The 21,956-nt window shown below is 40.4% G+C and overlaps 1 protein-coding gene across 1 annotated transcript in view; it reads right to left on the bottom strand.

Annotated features, from left to right (window-relative positions):
* LOC136878738 (glutamate receptor ionotropic, kainate 2) overlaps positions 1-21,956 on the bottom strand; it is a 494,017-nt gene that overhangs the window by 186,974 nt on the left and 285,087 nt on the right. Inside the window, exon 3 of the mRNA XM_067152195.2 lies at positions 1,070-1,321. Coding sequence (XP_067008296.2) covers positions 1,070-1,321 — 252 coding nt within the window. The remainder of the gene's footprint in view (positions 1-1,069; positions 1,322-21,956) is intronic.

Raw genomic sequence — 21,956 nt, forward strand, 5'->3', positions numbered from 1 at the left:
TGGCTGCTTTCTTTCAAATTTCTAATGATCGCAACTGCGAGCTCAGTGGATTGGCCATGTTATATCTTCATTCGACTTCACCAATTCTGATTTTTACCCATTACAGCATTAACAATTATTTCAATTTGTACACGTCTTAAATACCACAAGTGGTGATATTACGACATAGATGATGATGATCATGATGTCTGTTGCTTAAAGGGGCCTAATATCTAGGTCGTCGGTCCCTAGTGGTACGAAATGAGACAAAATGTAACGACAATTCAAAATTCCAAAATTCATCCATTGACCAGAATTCAAAACTTGTTGATGAGAAATGAATGGGTAAATATGAATGTAAAATGTGCAGCGGATCCAGCTCACAATATTGAAAGTTAAAATTAATTCCAAAATCAATCCCCTGACTAGAATTCAAAAAGACGACGATGAACAATGGTTAGCAACTTAAAACAGTCAGTGAATCCGATCCGCAATGCCCCACTTTCTTAGAAACTGACCAATGGGGTGCTTCCAGAACAACCCTGAAACGATGCTTGTCTTCTAAAGTGGTCTAAAGTCCAGGTCAACTGCCCTTCATAACGCTACTTATCGCTAGTAAAGGAGAACCATGGTATTTATCAGGTAGCGGTACTAAAGTAATCACAAGTAACGTAAACTCACGGTTCAAAATTCAGCATCCCTTGGTCGCCCCTTTTAGTCACTTCCTATGACAGGCAGGGGATATCGTGGGTGTATTCTTCGTCTGTATCCCCCCTCCACACAGAGGGTTATTACGATATATTTGAGACCCTTATTGAGATGTCAATTGTGAAGGTAATATACCAAAACAAAGTCAGCAATTCCTGGCAGAAGACGATGCTTAATCAAGATGCTATCAAAGGCGCTGTTATTGCTTTAGTTTTATTTATTGTTTAGAATCCAGGAACATCATCCTATAAATACCACGAACTGAAGAACCGAGTCAATAAATCTTGAGAAGTCTTTTGTATGGAAGGCTAGAAAGTACCCTACACAATACTGAAGACCTCAGCTGTTGATTGCATTATAATCAATGTGTATTGTCACTCACCATAATCTTCCTCGTAGACGATGGCCACTCTGGTCCAGTTTAGGAAGGTCATCACGTCCTGGAAGGCGTGGTTGAGCAGCTGTTGCGAAGGGTAGAGGTTGATAGAGAATTCTTTATAGTCAGCATCCAGATCGAGACGAGACTCCAAGTGGGGAATGTCCAGAGCATCGCAGATGGAATGGATGTGCGCTCCGAGCAAGGGATCTGAAGGTCCGAACACGGCCTGAACTCCATCTTGGACCTGTTGGCAAGCTGAAACAATAATAATGTTTAGATTGATATCTCTCAAAATATTGTACGCACAAACATAGTCCAAGAAGCATCTCAAACCAGACAGTAAGCTGTCAGTGCAATATTTCAATAGCACTTGTATGGAGGGAGTAGATACCTCCATCAGTGATGTGGTACACCTCATATAGAGGATGCCCAAAACCAACCTCCTTTGTTAGGAATAGCATATAAGACGACATGTAACAAACATCTGAACCACATGTTCTATACTTCAGGCACCAGATGCAACCAATCAGATAAAAATCGCGCGACATTGCGGCATATAACTGATCATGAGTAACTACTGATGGGGTAGAAATACCAACACCCGTATAAAGTTCGTCCTTGTTCTTTGTCAACTGTAATACAAAAATTATGACGAGAAGGAAACTGTCGTCTTAGGACCGAAATAGTAAATGTCGTGCCTGATGGTGTTAGATCGATGCTTGGAATCAGAGCTCTTAGACGTATCCTTTCTTTAGTAATAATTTTCTTGTCTAGGCATCTGTCATCCATAATTTGCTAATTAAGCACATTCCACTTAAAATGCCTAGAGACGCATTTACATTTCTTAATGAAATCACAAGATCATCGATGTCTAATGTGGTGTCTGGAATACGTGGCTTCAGAACACTTAATTCCAGCTGTTTGAAAATGCTATTGGAAACTTAAGGATTTATTCTTCCATTACGAAACTGTCTACTTTGATATATGGATGTGGCGTTCCAAGTATGAGATGTATTACTCAATTATTGATTTCATAGTAATTTTCATTTTTGTGTGGCAAGAGCAGTAAAATTACAAAGATTCTAATTATTTCCGAAAAATGTGTGACACAATGTCCTCTTCCGCTATTATTCTGGATGGCAAATATTATAACATTAGAAATTTCTGAGGATTTTTCGTTGCAATGACAGTAATCTCCATCAACAATTTGAAGAAAAAAAACAGCTAATTAATTTAATTCCTTTTTTCCGCCTATTTTTAAGCAACTTAATTACCTTGAATTTTGACCAAGGTGGATAAAAATACAGTTTTGAATTATTCTTTGTTTAGAGGCATGTGCAAGTATAGTACTAACAAGGTCTGTCGAAAATCTCTTAAAACTACAATTAGTTTTCCTACAAAGTGAATGTTACTCTAAATAAGGTCTTTGAGGAGTCAATCAACGTATAGATTTGAAGAAATATAAAAGTTATATGGATCCCCTATAATTAATTAGCCATGCAGATTCTATGTCATATGCAGTCCAGCTATTGATTTTCAAAGATAACACAGAAGTTTCGTGGAGTTTTAGAGGTAAGTTCAAGTTTTTATATGCGCTGTACAACAACCATTTGGTAACAGCATAGAAGCAATGCCACTCCAATCTACTGATTGGTTTAAATTCCAACCCAAAATCAAGTCGGGCCCTGAATTTTACTGTATATCGGAAGCAGGCTTTTGGAAAAAAATGTATATGGGATGCAATTACACAACGTTGTAATAAGATACATCAGCATCACCAGAGCAAAGTAAATTGAAAATAATATTCCCAGTATCGCAGTCAACATTTGAGTTGTAATATCTTTATACTCTCAATAAACGATCGAGAAATGATTGAGTAAGTTAATGCAGTGTATTTCAATAGGATCATCGTCTAAAGACAGTAAATTTGCATAAACTGGGAGTTATTAATAGGAAGTCTGTATTACTGGTCACCGAAAGTAAAGTCCACATAACTTTTCCATTCATTTCCAAATTTTTAGAATACTTACATCGAATTTCATGTTGATGATTGACGGTATTTATTAAATAACGGGTAATAGCACAAAAGGAATAATTGGAGTCACTTGTAGTAAGAAGTTCATTAACTTGGCGCCTCTTAGTGGTTATTTACAAACAAAGTACAACGTAGATAATTGCCATTGACTTAAAACCCTTGGAATTACTCAGCAGCGCAAGAAACAGAATCTATGCGTAAATTCGGCGTAAGAACCTAACAAATGAGAAAAAGCTGGGTTGACACGGCAGTTCTTGAAGAAGAACAAGGAAAAAAGTTGTCAAAATCAAATGATCCTAAATATATTTCTCAATCAATGAAACTCAAATTCATAAGGATTAATTTACTTGAATCTAACGAATCGTTTTCGAGAGACATACAAGGTGTCAGTGCATCGCAAGGGGAAACTGACTGACGGCCCATGCAACTACCACGAATGAAATAATCAGCTCTTCATGAGATGAGGATCTCTCCAACACGCAGTTCGTTACTAGTAGGCCTACATGAACGCATTCAGGCATCGCTCTATACGCATGCGCTGACTTCGTGCCGGTTACGGGATTGATACACTTGTATCTAGCGCCTGACAATGTGAAGCCACTCGGCTACGCTCGGGTGAGACCTGTCGGCTATACTCGGCCGTGCTCGGATGAGATCTGTCGATTATACACGGCCGTGCTCGGGTGACTTCTGTCGGCTATGTTCTACTGGCACACATTAAGATAGTAATGGAATATCAGTGTCCATATATTAGGCAATACCTTCATTACAATTACTAACTAGTATATTTGTTATGGACTTTGTAATATTGAACTTTCCGATAGCAATGGGACACTAGTATTCAAATATTACTACAATATGATAGAAGCTTGAGACATGTTTCGGCATGAGAGATGTCGACAGAGATGCACTGGGCGTTGAAGTCAAGCTGGCTAACAAACTACTGTGTATTCTATTCAAGGGATTTCCAACATTTTATAGAATAGTCTCCCAGTTTGTTATATTTCACTGGAAAGCAGGTGGCATAATTTACATTAGATGCCACTGAAGCAGTCAAAGGACAAAGGTTTTCAAGCTTTTACGAGTTACTTTACTTCGCACCGACATAGATAGGTCTAATGGTGACGATGGGATAGAAAAGGGCTAGAAGTGGGAAGGAAGCGGTCGTGCACTTAATTAAGGTACAGCCCCAACATTTGCTTGGTATGAAAATGGGAAAGCATGGAAAACCACCTTCAAGGCTGCCAACAGTGGGGTTCTAACCACTATCTCCCGAATACAAGCTCACTGCTGCGCGCCTTTAACCGCACGGCCAACTCTCTCGGTGGTTTTCAAGTTCTTCGAATAGTAACCGATAATTACCAGGTTAATATTTCAATGTTTGAAACATTATGTTGGGGACGTGGCACTTTTGAAGCATGAAATAATACATCCATCCGGTAATGGAAAGTCACTATTTCTTTGTTATGACTCTAGTCACTTTTTGTATCGCTTCTGACAATCTCTGATTTTCATATTGCAGCTTCCTCGAAATGAATTGCTAAACTGCTCCACTCTCATGAAAGACAAATTCACGAGAGAAATATAATGTGGCACTTGTAATGATGGGCATCCATAGTTCTTTTTAGAAATATTTTTAAAGCCACCTTTAATTAACATTGCCACAAATTATTTACAGAAGTGCGAGCGATTTATACAATTCAATAGAAACCTCTCAACAGGAAGATTTTAAAACTTCAGTGAGATCTATGAAACATACGCAGCGTTAATATGGTAACTTTTTATTAATTTACCTACTGTACTTTCAAAAACCTTGGCATACTGGAGTTGCATGGTTGTTTTAAGAAGTAGCGTAGAAATTAAGATTTGTAAATATCGGTGTGAGCTATGATGGGATTTAAGATTCAAATACTTAATTTCTACGAGCTGTGCGCATTTGAAAGTTGAGGAAGTAGGGCAATGTAGGGAGCTTAACTGCAAACGTGGTGGGTGATTGTCGAACGCTCTAGGGCGCAGGGAGGGATCCAGTCGGCCGTGTTGCCGACTACCATCAGCTGCTTACCTGCCGGCCATATTGTATTTCATAGGTGACGGACCGAACTTAGCCGAGTTACTCCGAGTGGCTGCACATTGTCAGGCGCTAGACATAAGTGATTGATACACGATTGGGTTGGATTGGAATGGTTCATGTTATGAACTGGCGTGCAGCAATGCCTTCTTTCTCCCTGGAATTGGAGTAACACGCCCCACTGAAAGCTGAAATATGAATTAGAGGAGAAAGAAGTTTGCAAAGTTTCCTTCATATTACGAAACTACCAGTTATAACAAAATACTTTATTTACATATTAACTAACGCAATATTTCTATAATTATAAATTATAGTTTTGTAATTTAGACCCTATTAACGTAAAATGTAGATGTTGAGACCTATAAACAAGTTTTCATACTAACGATTTAACCTATACTTTATTTCTGTATTTAAACACAAAATAAGAAAATGGGAAAATTTCTTTGTTTCAGAATTGTCCGAATTCGTCATAATCCATAAGTCTATAAGTCCTCTTCATCATAGAGGGACAGTTTCTTCTGAAAAATGCATCGTATTTAAACTCTATCGTGTTTATTAACCTGGTAGATTTTGGACCTTCATATAGGCCTACATAACACAATACATAAATAACTAAAGAAAGATGAGACATTAATTTCCGGTACCTAAATAATTTTCCTTCCTTTCTCTTTTTGCAAAAAATATCAGCTCTTATTTTTATTCACTGGATGAAGATTGTAAAAAGTCGTTGTCACTTTCCATAAAACTTCAATAACCTAACATCGGAAAGAAGAAAGAAACGCGCAGGAGGCAATGATTCAGTGTTCTGCGCATGCCTCAGAAATGTACATGCTTTAGACCGCGGACTACTTCCGACCGTCTGACCGCAGTACAAGGACGAATTTATCAACGCAAGACTGTGTTGGAAAGGATTTTTCGCGTTGCGCATGAACAAAGCGGCCATGTACTAGTACATGGACTGTGTTGCAAACCTATACGTCTCTCAATGAAGGCCACCTGTCAATACCTCACATCACAGCCTGCAAGATCACATCGACCATCTGTATTCTAACTCTCCTCTGTGAATAAGATGTATCAAACCACGTGCATGAAGTCAATTTGAACGCCTATTTTCCGATTTCTTGCTGAAGAATCGCTCAGGCTTCCTTGGGGGTGACCCGATCACGCCCCACGTTAGCTAGGAAGACCCTGAGATTAATAAGTAACATTACTCGAATATTTAATACATGAGCTTGTCAAATGTATTATGTTTTCTCAGTACGATACATACATGTAATTTTGAGACTCATTCTCAGAAAATCCCTGTGAAGAGCACGTATTAATAAAGAGTGTACAAAGAGCAGATTGAGGCTTTTTCGGAGGCAGGTTCACGGTCTGATCCATTATTTAAGGGCTTCTTGTACAGTTATATAGCCTAAAACCTATCCTGTGCTTTACAGTAGATTTGTTAGGAAATTACTTCACTATACTAAATGTGAAATGCTGGATTCCAATTGTCCCTTAATGTATAGAGAGTGCTTCCCATTATAAGCACTTAGCCAGACGACATCGTCATAAATACGCTACACCGTCATCACCATCAATATGAAACAGTGGTAGGAAGCGAGGCCTGGTCACAAATGACATGACCATCTTTTCCCGTACAATCCAATTAGTTTTACAGTAGATTGCAAGCTTGAAGAATTCAGCTGCCATCTTCCAGTATATTTCGGGATATGACCTGCAATATTACTCCCAGGAACGAGATTCTCCAAAGTTCCTGAACATTATAGACTGTTTTAACTCAGCCGTTTATTGGGCATCCGTGATACGTCATGATGCTCAATTTCGTTCTCCTCATATTTTCATCGTGTGTCTTCAGTTTTTATTGCTAATTGAGAAAGCGCACTCACTTATGAGGGAGTGAGGCCATTTTGGTTTGGCAGCAGTAATGTCCTACATCTGACGCGATCCGTAATTTAGCACAAATGGCTGGTCTTTCGACTTCCACACAATTTGGAAGCAGCAGTAAACACTAAACTTCTCTTGTCGTTTATTACTTATTAGTAAGATGAGGCTAATTTACGAAACTACTCATTTGCTCCTATTTGCTAAACATGAGTAAACCGAGCTCGATAGCTGCAGTCGCTTAAGTGCGGTCAGTATCCAGTATTCGGCAGATAGTAGGTTCGAACCCCACTGTCGGCAGCCCTGAAAATGGTTTTCCGAGGTTTCCCATTTTCACATCAGGCAAATGCTGGGGCCACGGCCGCTTCCTTCCCACTCCTAGCCCTTTCCTGTCCCCTCGTCGCCATAAGACCTATCTGTGTCGGTGCGGCGTAAAGCAACTAGCAAAAGAAAAAAATGAGTAAAGTCATAAATCAATTCTCAATCAAATTGTAACGAATCTTTTGTGCCTATAAACGGCCGTTTTTCTTTCTACAGCGCTTATTTTGTGATTGCTGTTTATTTAGGTTCTTGAAAGCTGTTTCTTAAATTTTAAAATTTTATTTTATGTTTTGCTTCAATATATCTCGTTGTCGGCAGAGAGTAACAGGCCACTTGTGATCGTCGCAGCAGAATATGTGGTACTCTTTGTTTTCTCCTGAAAATGAAAATGAAAACCTACAACCTGTTTTCCAGTCATTGACCGGGTCAGGAATGAAATGAATGAGTCATATATAGGCTATTAGTACGATGGGGTCGCCACTCCCAAAGTGATTTATTAATGACTGATAGATGCTATGAAATGAGAATGGAGAGTGTTGCTGGAATGAAAGATGACAGGGAAAACCGGAGTACCCGGAGAAAAACCTGTCCCGCCTCCGCTTTGTCCAGCACAAAACTCACATGGAGTGACCGGGATTTGAACCACGGTAACCAGCGGTGAGAGGCCGACGCGCTGCCGTCTGAGCCACGGAGGCTTATGTTTGTTTTCTCCTACATCCAATTATTATTGATCGAAGATATGGCAACTTTCTGCGATGAATAGAGAAGCTATGACGGTGCGATGGGTTTTCTTTCTTGTTCGGCGGTGTTGGAAGGTGGTTGTGTTTTACAGAATGTCATCTCCGTACAGGCCACGAAGGTCCTAGGAGGGGTGGAAAGTAAAGGCTTCCACTATCCGTTTCTTCAGCACTTGGTGAGATAGAGTGGTTAGTTCTATGCCCAGCGACCTTTGTTCCCAGGAATTAAACTGGTACTCATTTTTGGTGCAGGGTGAATGAACCTCAGGGTAAGTGTACCTCCAGAAGTCGAAATTTCGTTTCTTAAATTTTTGGGCTTCCTAACGGGGAATCAAACCCAGGTCCTTGCGCCTTTACCACCTCGGCTGTCCATCCGTGCGCTAGAGTATATAACACGTGGTCTGTTCGACACACTCCGCACAGCAACTGTTGGACTTGTTATAAGGTCGGTATTCTGTTCATTTTGTTACCATTTATAGTGTGAAGTTTTTGTGTCAGTGAATATTTTTTGTGACTATTACCGGCAGTTCGAGAAAAATCCACAGGGAAGCAACTCAATGTCGAAAGCATCCTAGGGATATTACGTAAATAAAATATAATGAAGTATGAGAATATATTCTTTGTTTATTCCTAAAAATTACAATCCTCTTCTTGATCATCGTTATCCGGTCGATTAGTGATTAGACACGGCCGTCTGGATCCCTCGCTGGGCTCCTTTAGCTACAGCGACGCATCAAGTCGGCCGTGGATTAGATTAGCAATTTGCCTTTTGCTACCACTACGAGCGCTGGTCTCAGTCAATGCAGAGTGTTTCTTAAGCCCTTAAACTACATTAGGTGCGGATATTTCAAAAATAAAAAAGTCTTAGGGTATTAAACCAAGGAACACATTACAGAAATAATTATGTAAATAAGTTAATTTGGTTTGAATAAAAAAGAAAACGAGTAAAGAAACGAGCGATTTGAGGCAGTTTTTCCGGAAGTGCATTTAGGCCGGTAGTGATTTTCGAAATATTTTAGCTAGATAGAGCTAACCAAGAGTCACAACCCTTTAGCCAATCAACTTTCGGCGCAATTGAGGAAAAAGCTTACTTAATTTTACGTTTTCTTAACAGAACGGGGACACCTACTTTGTCTACTAAGAAATGTTCTCAACATTTGGAATGAAGAAGATATTTCTCGCTGTTCGTAACTCGCACAGTTGTCGACACAGATTGCTACGAACATTACGCAAAGGAAACAGCAGACGAAGAAGACAAGGGAGTCTCGCAACGCAAGCCATCGATATACGGGAAATGTACCGTGCGATACTACACGATGGGCATGCTACATGTCAACTACAAGCCCAGATCTGTTTGTACTTTATATCAAATTATTTCTCTAATTGCTTCAGATGTCAAATCCCTTATTTTATTGTTTTTTATCAGTACTTGAAGAATGAATGATTGTAATTTTATTCCCTCACACCCGGGGTGCTGCAGTTGTGTTTAGTCACACTCCCAAAATGAAGCTGCATGTAACCTTCTAAACACATACTAGAACTCCTGCCTATCTGGCAGTACCCGGAAACGAACGCTGACCCCCGAGGACGACAGCTAACAGCGTTAACGGTTGCACTACGGAGGTAAACATTATGAATAATAATAATAATAATAATAATAATAATAATAATAATAATAATAATAATAATAATAATAATAATAATAATAATAATAATCCTAAACCATCTCCAGTTTCCCGGGTGTGGTATATGAGCCTCCTCCATCTCATCCTGTCCTTGTACCATTCTTCCTCCACCAACTTGTCCCAATCATGACCTCTCAGCATTACATCGCTCTTAACTAAATCTATCCATTTCCTTCGTGGCCTTCCCACGGGTCGTCTTCCTTCTACCTTTCTGTCCAATTCCTTCCTTGCAGTTCTGTTTACTGGCATCCTCTTCATGTGACCAAACCACTTCAGTCTTGATATCTGAATCTTATTTAGGAGAGAATTGTCTATTGCTACTTCTTCTCTAATATTCTCATTCCTAATCTTGTCTTTCCTGGTTTTCTGGATCATAGTGCGTAGGAATTTCATTTCAGCTGCCTGAATTATCTCTATTGGCCAGTGTTGTGGTTTCGAGACTGTATGTAAGAATTGGTATATAATAGGACTTGTACAATGTCATTTTTGTTTTCATGGGTATTTGCTCATCCCACAGCAGGTGTCTTACCTGGTGGTAAAATTGTGCTGCCTTATTGATTCGATTGTTCACCTCATGTTTTGCTAGGTTGTCATTTGATATAACGCTACCCAAGTATTTGAAAACTGGAACGCTGTCCAGTTGAGCTTCATTTAACATGACTATTGGTTCTGCTCCTTCCCCATACACTTTCATCACCACCGTCTTGGTCTTGCTGATGTTTAAACCATATTTCTTAAACTCCTCATTCCAGCTTTGTATTCTCTCTCCCAATTCATCTTCTGAGTCACTCCAGATCGCAACATCATCTGCAAATGTGAAGGCTTTGATATCTCCGTGTTCTTTCCTTTTAATAGATTTCATTATTACATCCATTACAATAATAAATAGAAGTGGTGACAATGAGCTGCCCTGCTGCACTCCTCTCTTTGTTTCAAACCAGTCCGACAAACCACATCCTACTTGAATACAGCTTCTGTTCCCACTACACAACATTTTCACTTTGTCTATGAGGCTGTCTCGCACTTGAAGTTCTTTCATGCATTGCCAAATTCTTTCCCTTGGTACACTATCGTATGCTTTCTCAATGTCCAAAAATATTAGGAATAAAGGCTTGTTCTTCTCCCAGTATTTTTCCATTAGCATCCTAATTGCAAATATAAGGTCTGTAGTTGACCTTCCTGGTCTGAAACCATACTGCTCTTCTTCCAAAATTGGTTCAACAATATCTCTGATTCTGGTCTCTATTATTTTTTCCAATAATAATAATAATAATAATAATAATAATAATAATAATAATAATAATAATAATAATAATAATAATAATAATAATAATAATGAGCTAACTTTGGAACAGGGAAAAATAAAGCGCGTAAGAAGTTTAAATATCTCGGTGAGTGGATAGAACCCAATATGTCTGAGAAAGAAGCCTTCATGACACGCATGACTAAACTGGAAATGGCGCACCATCTAACCAAGGGTGTATACGACAAGGGATCAATATCTCTGAACGCCAAGTTCAGACACTACCACACAGTCATTCGCTCGGAGGCTCTCTATGCAACGGAGTGCCTTGCAATGAAGAAAACAGGCCTTAATGAGAAATTTGAGTTCAAAGAAAGATTTTGAGGAAGATCTTGAGCCCCATCAAAGACAAAGGTGAATACAGAAGACGGCAGAACCACGAGCTCTGTTTCCACGTAGAAACGATAACCCATACGATAAGGAAGAAAAGGATTGCATTCTATAGTCACGTGACAAGAAATGAGCCCTGCAAGGTGAACCAAGCGGATCTTCTCCTACTTCCAAGGTAAGAAGACAAAAGGGGACTGGTTCAGTGAAGTAGAAAAACATCTACAAGTGATGGGCATCACACATGTAGCGCAACCCACTTCAGTAGAAACTTCAAGAACACAAAAGTTTTCAAGAAAAGCCGAAGCTGAAAACAGGAAAGGTGTGTACCGAAGAAAGAAAGTAAGAAAGAAAGAAAGAAGCGACACCGGCAACGTGTGCGGGAGTACTGGACAAACGTTAAAACCACTGCGCGCCTCTAACCGCATGGCCAACTCGCCCGGTATTATTATTATTATTATTATTATTATTATTATTATTATTATTATTATTATTATTATTATTATTATTCTCTTGGACGACGGGGAATACCCTAGCAACTGCCTGGTAAAATGAACATGAAAAGTCCCCTTCATGGAGCTAAATTCACGTCTCCACTTCTGAAACTACCTGCGACTTTGGTAGTCTTGAATTACTGTGCAACTCTCTGGAGAACCAATCGGTGGCCTCCACTTCGTCGAAGTTGGTGTTCGTCACGGCCTGGACACGATCTCCCCGCCGTAGCTGCAGCGTCCTTCCTCCAACTTTCGTACGTCAACATTCCTGTGTACTGGTTTCATTGTATTTCTCCAGTAGAGAAACACGCAAGTCTTCTTCCACAACATAAAATTGGCATCCTATACATATATTCTGATCTCGCTATTGTATCAACTATTTAATTAAATTGGGAGTTCTCGTTGTCGCACACTGAAGTCAGCAGCACCCTTCTATCTTTCCACAAGTCTTGGGCTTTATCCTGGGTTGGAATACTGTCCTGGCTTCGATCTTCACTTCACGGCAATAATACTAATAACAATATCAGAGCGAAAAACAGGTGAGTAGATAGAACCTATATTTCTGAGAAAGAGGCATTCAAATCCGGAATCATCATGACAGAAATGGCCTACCACGTCACCAAAGATATTGTAACAAACGGTCAATATCTTTCAATTCCAAGCTTAGACATTACTGTAGAGTCATTCGACCTGAAGCTCTGTGTGCAGCAGAATGCCTCTGAATGAGCAAGTAGAAGGAAGGAAAGGGAGATTCTAACGAAGAAGTAAAGGGAGAATATAGGAGAAGGCACTACTTTGAACCATATCTGCATACGGGGAAAATAACAAACACTATTAGGAAAAGAAGGATTTATTTCTGAAAATGAAAACATACAACCTGTTTTCCAGTCAATGGCTGGGTCAGGGATGGGATGAAGGAAGCCCCCAACCGGCGGCGAGGATAGGAATTGTGCCGGCTGCCGAGGCCTGTCGCACTCCTCTGGGGCAATGATTAATGACTGACAGTTGAAATGAAATTATAGTGGAGAATGTTACTGGAATAAAAGATGACAGGGAAAACCGGAGTACTCGGAGAAAAACCTATCCTGCCTCCGCTTTGTCCAGAACAAATCTCACATGGAGTGACCGGGATTTGAACCACGGTATCCAGCGGTCAGAGGCCGGCACTCTGCCGCCTGAGCCACGCTCGCTCAAGGATTTCTTTCTATGGTCATTTAACACGAATGTGACCAGAAAGATTGTCTACTCGAATCTTTGCCTACTTCCTGAATAAGAAAACTAAGGGGTCTTGTTCATCGCGGTGCAAAAGGATTTACAAGAATTGGTGATATTACGTGATGACATCTTGCAACGTGGCCCGTTAAAGGAGATACTTGAAGGTTTACAGAGTTTCTGAACAAAACCTGAAATGAAGACAGGCAAGACGTGGACCGAAGAACGCAAGGAAGAAGGATGCAGGAGTACTGGGCGAGTGTTGAAATAGCGTGCCACATAGCTGTCCGAAACAAAATAATAATAATAATAAGAAGAAGAAGAATGTGAAGCAGGAAAGGGAAAATACTTTCGAGTGTTGATGGGGTGATAGTAACTCATGAGGTAATGATCTTCTTTGGGGTAATCACATTAATTAACGAGATTACGATGGTATTTAGCGGTTGTAGTAAGGATGTAAAGGAAAGAGCGTGTACGTCTCTGGTAAGACCACAATTAGAGCACGGTTCCAGTGCATGGGACCCTCACCAGAATTACGTGATACGTGAACTGGAAAAGCAGTACTATTTTTTCGGGATGATTTCAGACAAAAGAGTAGTGTTACGAAAATGTTGCGAACATTGGGCTGGGAAGTGGACGAGTTACTCGACTAAGCAAAGTTTGAATGGAGTTAACCATAAAAACGGTAATTATGGTCGAAATTTTGACGATAGGTATGTGGTACCCTTGACTCTTTTTCCAGGACTTTTATGCTTTGCAATCCTTACCCATATAGTCTAGCGTATGGATTATCGTTAATGATTTACACACCGTAAGCCGAGTAAATGTTCGTGTACTGTTTCGCATAAACCTTCACTGCTCCATTTCCTTTTATCACAGTTCAAAATTTCACACACGGAAACATTTCCCTGGTGATCCGCTAGCTAACAGTGAAACCCGCCTAAAACTGGTTACAGCATTTCTCGACATAAGCCGAGCTTCACATGGCTTGTACTGACAAGAAACATAAAAACTGTCAATGTGAGCGATATTTTAAAGACATATATATGCGACTCCTCAGATCTTTTTTGCAGGACGTTTTATGTTTTCGAATTTTTCACACATTTTTTGTGGATATGTTTAACGGCAAGCCGAGAAGTTCTAACGCATGTAATCATTTTCTTCCAGTTGTTTCGCAGAAACAATTACTGCTGGGTTTACTTTCATCATACGTCAATATTTAACACAAGGAAACGTTTCCCGAGAGATCCTCAAGACAACAGTGAAAACCAGCTTAAAATCTGGTCGGTGGCACTGGGGTTATAGAATGCTATTCCTGTACATAAAGCAGGACTTCTACTCTTGAAAAAAATGAAAACCATCACGTGACCAATATTTTTGAGATAATTATGTTGTCTTACAGAATTATTGTAGTATATTTTTATGCCCTACAAACCGTATGCATGTATCATAGTTCGTGGATAGCTTTCTCAGTTTAGACAATGTAAGCCGACAATGTTGCCACCTGCCATAACTTTCGAGTTGTTTCATAGATATCTTTATTCCCCGCTTTCCTTTAACTTAAATTATTCAATATTTTATACAAAAACAAAACTGCCCCTGGAGTTTCTATGGTTAACATCAAAACCCGCATTAAGTTCTATCCTACAAGTCGTTTTACGTCGCACCGACACAGGCAGGTCTTATGACGACAATGAGGTAGGAAAGGGTTACGAGTGGAAGAAACGGGCCGAGACCTAAATTAAGGTACAGCCAAAGCATTTTCCTGGTGTGAAATTCGGAAACCACGGAAAACATCTTCAGGGCTGCCGACAGTGGGGTTCGAACCCACTATTACCCGAATGCAAACTGACTTCTCCAGTTATACGGGAGACCAATACAGACAGATCGACAGATACAATTTCAGTGTTAGCCTATATACTCTATGTAGATATAGTGTAATGCTCTAGAACGGGAAATGGAAGTTTAAGCTGGATGTTATTAATACCACCTCATATAGTGTAATGCTCTAGAACGGGAAATGGAAGTTTAAGCTGGATGTTATTAATACCACCTCATATAGTGTAATGCTCTAGAACGGGAAATGGAATTTTAAGCTGGATGTTATTAATACCACCTCATATAGTGTAATGCCTCCTCTGCGAACCATGTGACCTTGCCGCGGTGGAGAGGCTTGCGTGTCCCAATGATGCAGAGAGCCGAGCCGCAGGTGCAACCATATCGGATGGGTATCTGTTGAGAGACCAGACTAACGAATGGTTCATCGAAAGGGGGGCAGCAGCCTTTCGGTAGTTGCAAGGGCGGCAGTCTAGATGATTGACTGATACGGCCTTGTAATAATACTCAACATGGCTTAACTGTGTTGATACTGCTACACGGCTGAAAGCAACGGGAAACTACAGCCGTAACTACCTCCCGAGGACATGCAGCTCTCTCTGTATGAATGATGTACTGATGATGGCTTCCTCCCGGGTAAAATATTCCAGAGGTAAACTAGTCCCCCATTCGGATCTCCGGGTGGGGACTACACGAGAGGGGGCGATCATGAGGAAGATGGATACTGACATTCTGCGAGTCGGAGCGTGGAATGTTAGAAGTTTAAATCTTTGTGGTAGGTTAGAGAATCTGAAAAGGGAGATGGATAGGCTAAAGTTAGATGTAGTTGGTATAAGTGAAGTACGTTGGCAGAAAGAACAGGATTTTTGGTCAGGCGACTACCGAATTATCAACACGAAATCAAACAGGGGAAATGCAGGGGTTGGTTTAATAATGAATAAGAAAATAGGGCAGCGGGTAAGCTACTACGACCAGCACAGTGAAAGAATTATTGTCGTCAAGATAGACACCAAACCAATGCCCACCACAATAGTGCAGGTCTATATGCCTACTAGTTCAGCGGATGATGAAGAAATTGAAACAATATATGAGGAGATAGAAGATTTAATACAATATGCAAAAAGTTATGAGAATCTAATTGTGATGTGAGACTGGAATGCAGCGGTAGGCCAAGGAAGAGAAGGTAGTACAGTAGGAGAATTTGGATTGGGACAAAGGAACGAAAGAGGAAGTCGGCTGGTTGAATTCTGCACTGATCATAATTTAGTCCTTGCCAATACTTGGTTCAAACACCACAAACGACGGCTGTATACGTGGACGAGACCTGGAGACACTGGAAGGTATCAAATAGACTTCATTATGATTAGGCAGAGATTCAGAAACCAGGTGTTGGATTGCAGAACTTTCCCAGGAGCAGACGTGGACTCTGACCATAACTTGTTGGTCATGAAATGCCATCTGAAGTTGAAGAAATTGAAGAAAGGAAATAATGCAAAAGATGGGATCTAGACAAGTTGAAAGAAAAGAGTGTGAGAGATTGTTTCAAGGATCATGTTGCACAAGGACTAAATGAAAAGGCTGAAGGAAACACTATAGAGGAAGAGTGGAGAGTCATGAAAAATGAAGTCAGTAAGGCTGCTGAAGAAATGTTAGGAAGGAAGAAAAGATCAACTAAGAATCAGTGGATAACTCAGGAGATACTAGACCTGATTGATGAACGACGAAAATACAAGAATGCTAGAAATGAAGAGGGCAGAAAAGAATACAGGCGATTAAAGAATGAAATGGATAGAAAGTGCAAGGTAGCTAAGGAAGAATGGCTGAAGAAGAAGTGCAAGGATGTCGAAGGCTGTATGGTCCTCGGAAAGGTAGATGCTGCATACAGGAAAATCAAGGAAACCTTTGGAGAAAGGAAATCTGGGTCCATGAATATTAAGAGCTCAGATGGAAAGCCACTTCTAGGGAAAGAAGACAAAGCAGAAAGATGGCAGGAGCATATCCAACAGTTGTATCAAGGTAAAGGTGTAGATAATTTGGTTCTGGAACATGAAGAGGCTGTTGATGCTGATGAAATGGGAGACCCAATTTTGAGGTCAGAGTTTGACAGAGCTGTGAGTGACCTAAATAGGAACAAGGCACCTGGAATTGATGATATTCCCTCTGAATTACTGACTGCCTTAGGAGAAACCAGCATGGCAAGGTTATTTCATTTAGTGTGCAAGATGTATGAGACAGGAGAAGTCCCATCCGATTTTCGGCAGAATGTTGTTATACCTATTCCCAAGAAAGCCGGTGCTGACAGGTGTGAAAACTACCGTACCATTAGTTTAGTATCTCATGCCTGCAAAATTTTAACACGTATTATTTACAGAAGAATGGAAAAACAAGTTGAAGCTGAGTTGGGAGAAGATCAATTTGGCTTCAGAAGAAATGTAGGAATACGTGAAGCAATCCTGACTTTACGTCTGATCTTAGAGGATCGAATCAAGAAGGACAAGCCCACGTACATGGCATTCGTAGATCTAGAAAAGGCATTCGATAATGTTGATTGGACCAAGCTATTTATGATTCTGAAGATGATAGGGATCAGATACCGAGAACGAAGAATTATCTACAATCTGTATAAAAATCAGTCTGCAATGATAAGAATCGAGGGCTTTGAAAAAGAAGCACCAATCCAGAAAGGAGTGAGGCAAGGCTGCAGTTTGTCCCCTCTCCTTTTCAATGTTTACACAGAACAGGCAGTAAAGGAAATCAAAGAGAAATTTGGAAAGGGAATCACAGTCCAAGGAGAGGAAATCAAAACCTTGAGATTTGCCGATGATATTGTTATTTTATCTGAGACTGCAGAAGATCTCGAGAAGTTGCTGAATGGTATGGATGAAGTCTTGGGTAAGGAGTACAAGATGAAAATAAATAAGTCCAAAACAAAAGTAATGGAGTGCAGTCGAACGAAGGCAGGTGATGTAGGAAATATTAGATTAGGAAATGAAGTCTTAAAGGAAGTAGATGAATATTGTTACTGGGGTAGTAAAATAACTAACGATGGCAGAAGTAAGGAGGACATAAAATACAGACTAGCACAAGCAAGGAAGAGCTTTCTTAAGAAAAGAAATTTTCTCACTTCAAACATTGATATCGGAATTAGAAAGATGTTTTTGAAGACTTTTGTGTGGAGCGTGGCATTGTATGAAAGTGAAACATGGACGATAACTAGCCCAGAAAGAAATAGAATAGAAGCTTTTGAAATGTGGTGTTACAGAAGAATGCTGAAGGTGTGATGGATAGATCGAATCACTAATGAAGAGATACTGAATCGAATTGGTGAGAGGAGATCGATTTGGCTAAATTTGACGAGAAGAAGAGATAGAATGATAGGACACATCTTGAGACACCCAGGACTTGTTCAGTTAGTTTTTGAAGGAAGTGTAGGTGGTAGGAACGGTAGGGGTAGACCAAGGTATGAATATGACAAGCAGATTAGAGCAGATGTAGGATGCAATAGTTACGTAGAAATGAAAAGGTTAGCACAGGATAGGGTGGCATGGAGGGCTGCATCAAACCAGTCTATGGACTGATGACTCAAACAACAACATAGTGTAATGCTCTAGAACGGGAAATGGAAGTTTAAGCTGGATGTTATTAATACCACCTCATATAGTGTAATGCTCTAGAACGGGAAATGGAAGTTTAAGCTGGATGTTATTAATACCACCTCATATAGTGTAATGCTCTAGAACGGGAAATGGAAGTTTAAGCTGGATGTTATTAATACCACCTCATATAGTGTAATGCTCTAGAACGGGATATGGAAGTTTAAGCTGGATGTTATTAATACCACCTCATATGGATGTTATGAGACACTTGAAATGTTCAGTGTACACTCCATCACAGCTAGGTTGCTAAGGAAGCTAGAACGTGATTGACTGTAGAGCTGATATGAGTGGTCATTCATAAGTGAGGAGGCCCTAGGATTGGTACAGTGCTCCAGAATCACAGGTGTGTGCACAAACTACACATGTAGGGTGAATAAGCACAACTTCAATATTTCCTGCATGCTATGTTCACCGATGTTCTGATCTACGATAAAGGTCAAAGCTTCCTAAAATAAGATCTTAAGCATAGATGATTAAGTGGTATCCTGCATGCTACAGCCTCTCTAACCATGTTTGGGATCGAAGAAAGCAATCGCAAGCACGTGTATTCTTAAGTACTACCTCTTCCAAAACATTCCTCGTTCCTTCATTAGAATGTTTCACCTGAGCAAACGGTTTTTGTATCCTATGTGGAGAACAATAACCGTTTACCCTTGTCGGAGGGAGATTTCAACACATTCGATAATCCCCTAAGAAGTCCATCTTCACTAGATTTTATAGTTTCCATCTTTCCAAAGTTTCGTAGTAGTGTGTACTGCACTTACTCACGTTTCATCAAGGAAATAAGCAGATCTTCCCTCTTCACGAAATGTCTTAAGCTGACGTACATACTTTCTTCTCCACAAAACCGTTTCATTCCTTTCAATAAGCGCCCACTGGCGATTTCGGAACACGTAAGTGAAGTTCATAATTTTCAAAAGTCTGAAGAGTTACTCGACAAAATGTAGGCAATGTATCGTCAATTTTAACTAAAGGTATAACGTCTTTCTTTTTAACTGTCGCACTTTTCACTTAAGGTTTGTCGCTTCACGCACTTTCTTAGCAGTAACCAGTTTCCTATCAACATTAAGTTCTCTCCTAGCACGGCAAATCCTCGCCTTAGAAATACCTATTACACCGGCCACTGCACGTCTTACATCATCCCGAGTACTTCCAGAATTTTCTTCACGAAATTTAGAAAACACATTTAACACACATGTCTTCTCGCCATAGACATGTATAGTAAATACACTAGCTGAAATGGAAAGTGTTACGCCATGAATACATTGACCGAATACCACCAAAATGATACCCTATAACATGTCCATGCTTGTGGGATACGATGATTAAAATTTTATCCTCATACGACGTAATTGTTAGTACAGGAAAACGCCATTCCTAAAGACGACGGCCGGTGTGTGTACGTGATGGCTGTTGAGTCTGTTTAACGTTACTGTTTCTTTTCAAGTAGAGATGGCAACACAGCATGCCTAGAGGACGTACACCGCCAGCTTATCGCCATCTTTCGGACTTTGTGAAAGGCTGAATCATGGGCATGAGAGCTATGGGAGCATCATACCGACAGATTGGCAGACAGTTGGCTGTGGTGCAATAACTGCAGAACGAGTAGTGACGAGATGGACTCCGGACAACAATGTGGAAGGAACAGCAGGCACAGGTCCTTCCAGAAGGAATTCACGACGAGAAGATCGTAGGATTCGTCGGCTGGCTCTAACGAACAGACAGATGACAACAGCTTAAATATGGCCAGAGGTTACAGGCAGAGTGTCACCACGAACCGTCGGGAACAGATTACTGGAAGCTGGGTTGAGATCTCGAGTTACCATGCGTTTGGCACCAAACCACAGACAACCGAGACTTGCATGGTATAGAGGGTATAGAGCCAGAGTCAAATCGGACAGCGAGTGGCGTTCTCTGGTTTCCAGCGATAAGCATCGCTTCTTTTTGTGGAGGTCAGATTGACGTGAACATGTCCGTAGACGACCTGGTGAAAGGTCACAGGAAGAAGCGATTATCGAGACACATACCTCTCCAGCTCCTGGAATCATAGTGTGGGGAGCAATTGGATATGACAACAGGACGCATTTGGTACTTGTTGAAGGGGAACTAAATGCTGGCCAGTATGTGGCAAGAATCGTAAACCCTGTTACCCTTCATAACGAGAGTACCTAATGGCATACTCCTGCAAGAGTCCACACTGAAGTTCACAGAAGTCACAGGCTTGACTCCAAGCGACGTTGTCGGATCTCCACTGTCACGGCCTTATAGTGTAGTCCGGCCATGCATAAGCCCAAAAGCCTACATCATGTCTAAAATCATCATATGTTAGGCTTGGTACATTGGTTCCAAACTATGTAATTTGAGCAAAGTTAACTTTTGTGCAGATGTTGATACCGGGAGTGCGTTTATAAAAACCAAACCTCGCACAGATTGCATACTCCGACTCTTAAACATTGTGAAACAGACTGTAGAACTTCGCACTTCCTTCGTTTTCTTTCGTTCTTCAACCATCTTAAAGTCTACTTCCTTCATCTCTCTACCTGCTCTACACCAAACGAATACAAGTTTTAAAGAAATGACAGAGGCATGGGTGACCCAACATTTTTCATTACGTTAGAAAATGTGAGGGTTAAAAATTGGTTTAATTTACACTGCCATGCTTCACTTTATCCCGTGAAGCAATTTCCAAGTCCATGATGAAAGTGCAGTGATATGAGACTAGTCCTCCCTAAGTGAAACACTCGACTAATCCTCTTATATGGCGGTCTGAATGAATAAAAGATACGCAGCTCAGCTGTAATCCTCTGGAACCCATTATCACTCTTCTCTCTTTACCTGTGCTTATTTCCTCTCTGCTGTATTCTAAACCACTTACAAGCTCCTTTGTGTGATACTTTATGGCATTTTAAGCGACTGAAAGTACATAAAACACTTGCTGACGGACAGGGACTGTTCACTGCAGGAGCAGAGCCTTTTAAAATAAGAATCAGTGTTACATGAACAAGTTTTTTCATCTGATATCAAACAGTGAATGTAACTCAGCTGTACAGTTTAGAGAACAAATGCAATGGTTCACCGAACCTTGCGTTAGTTAATCCAGTTGCAAAACACTGCAGTCCTGTACGGAATAAGACTGCATACACTGAAGCTAAATGAAACATTGAGAACTGTGTCGGGTACCACCAAAATCCACTCCACTGAAATGGCTTCCGATCTTATCCAACATCCATCCTCTTGCTCGATGAGAAACAGCTCTGCAGAAAAATTGGCAAATCGCCACAAGAATTTGTGTACGAGGACTGTAACATTCGAAAACTAGAGATTAAAAT

The sequence above is a fragment of the Anabrus simplex genome, chromosome 8, assembly GCF_040414725.1.
Source record: "Anabrus simplex isolate iqAnaSimp1 chromosome 8, ASM4041472v1, whole genome shotgun sequence".
Taxonomy (NCBI): Eukaryota; Metazoa; Arthropoda; class Insecta; order Orthoptera; family Tettigoniidae; genus Anabrus; species Anabrus simplex.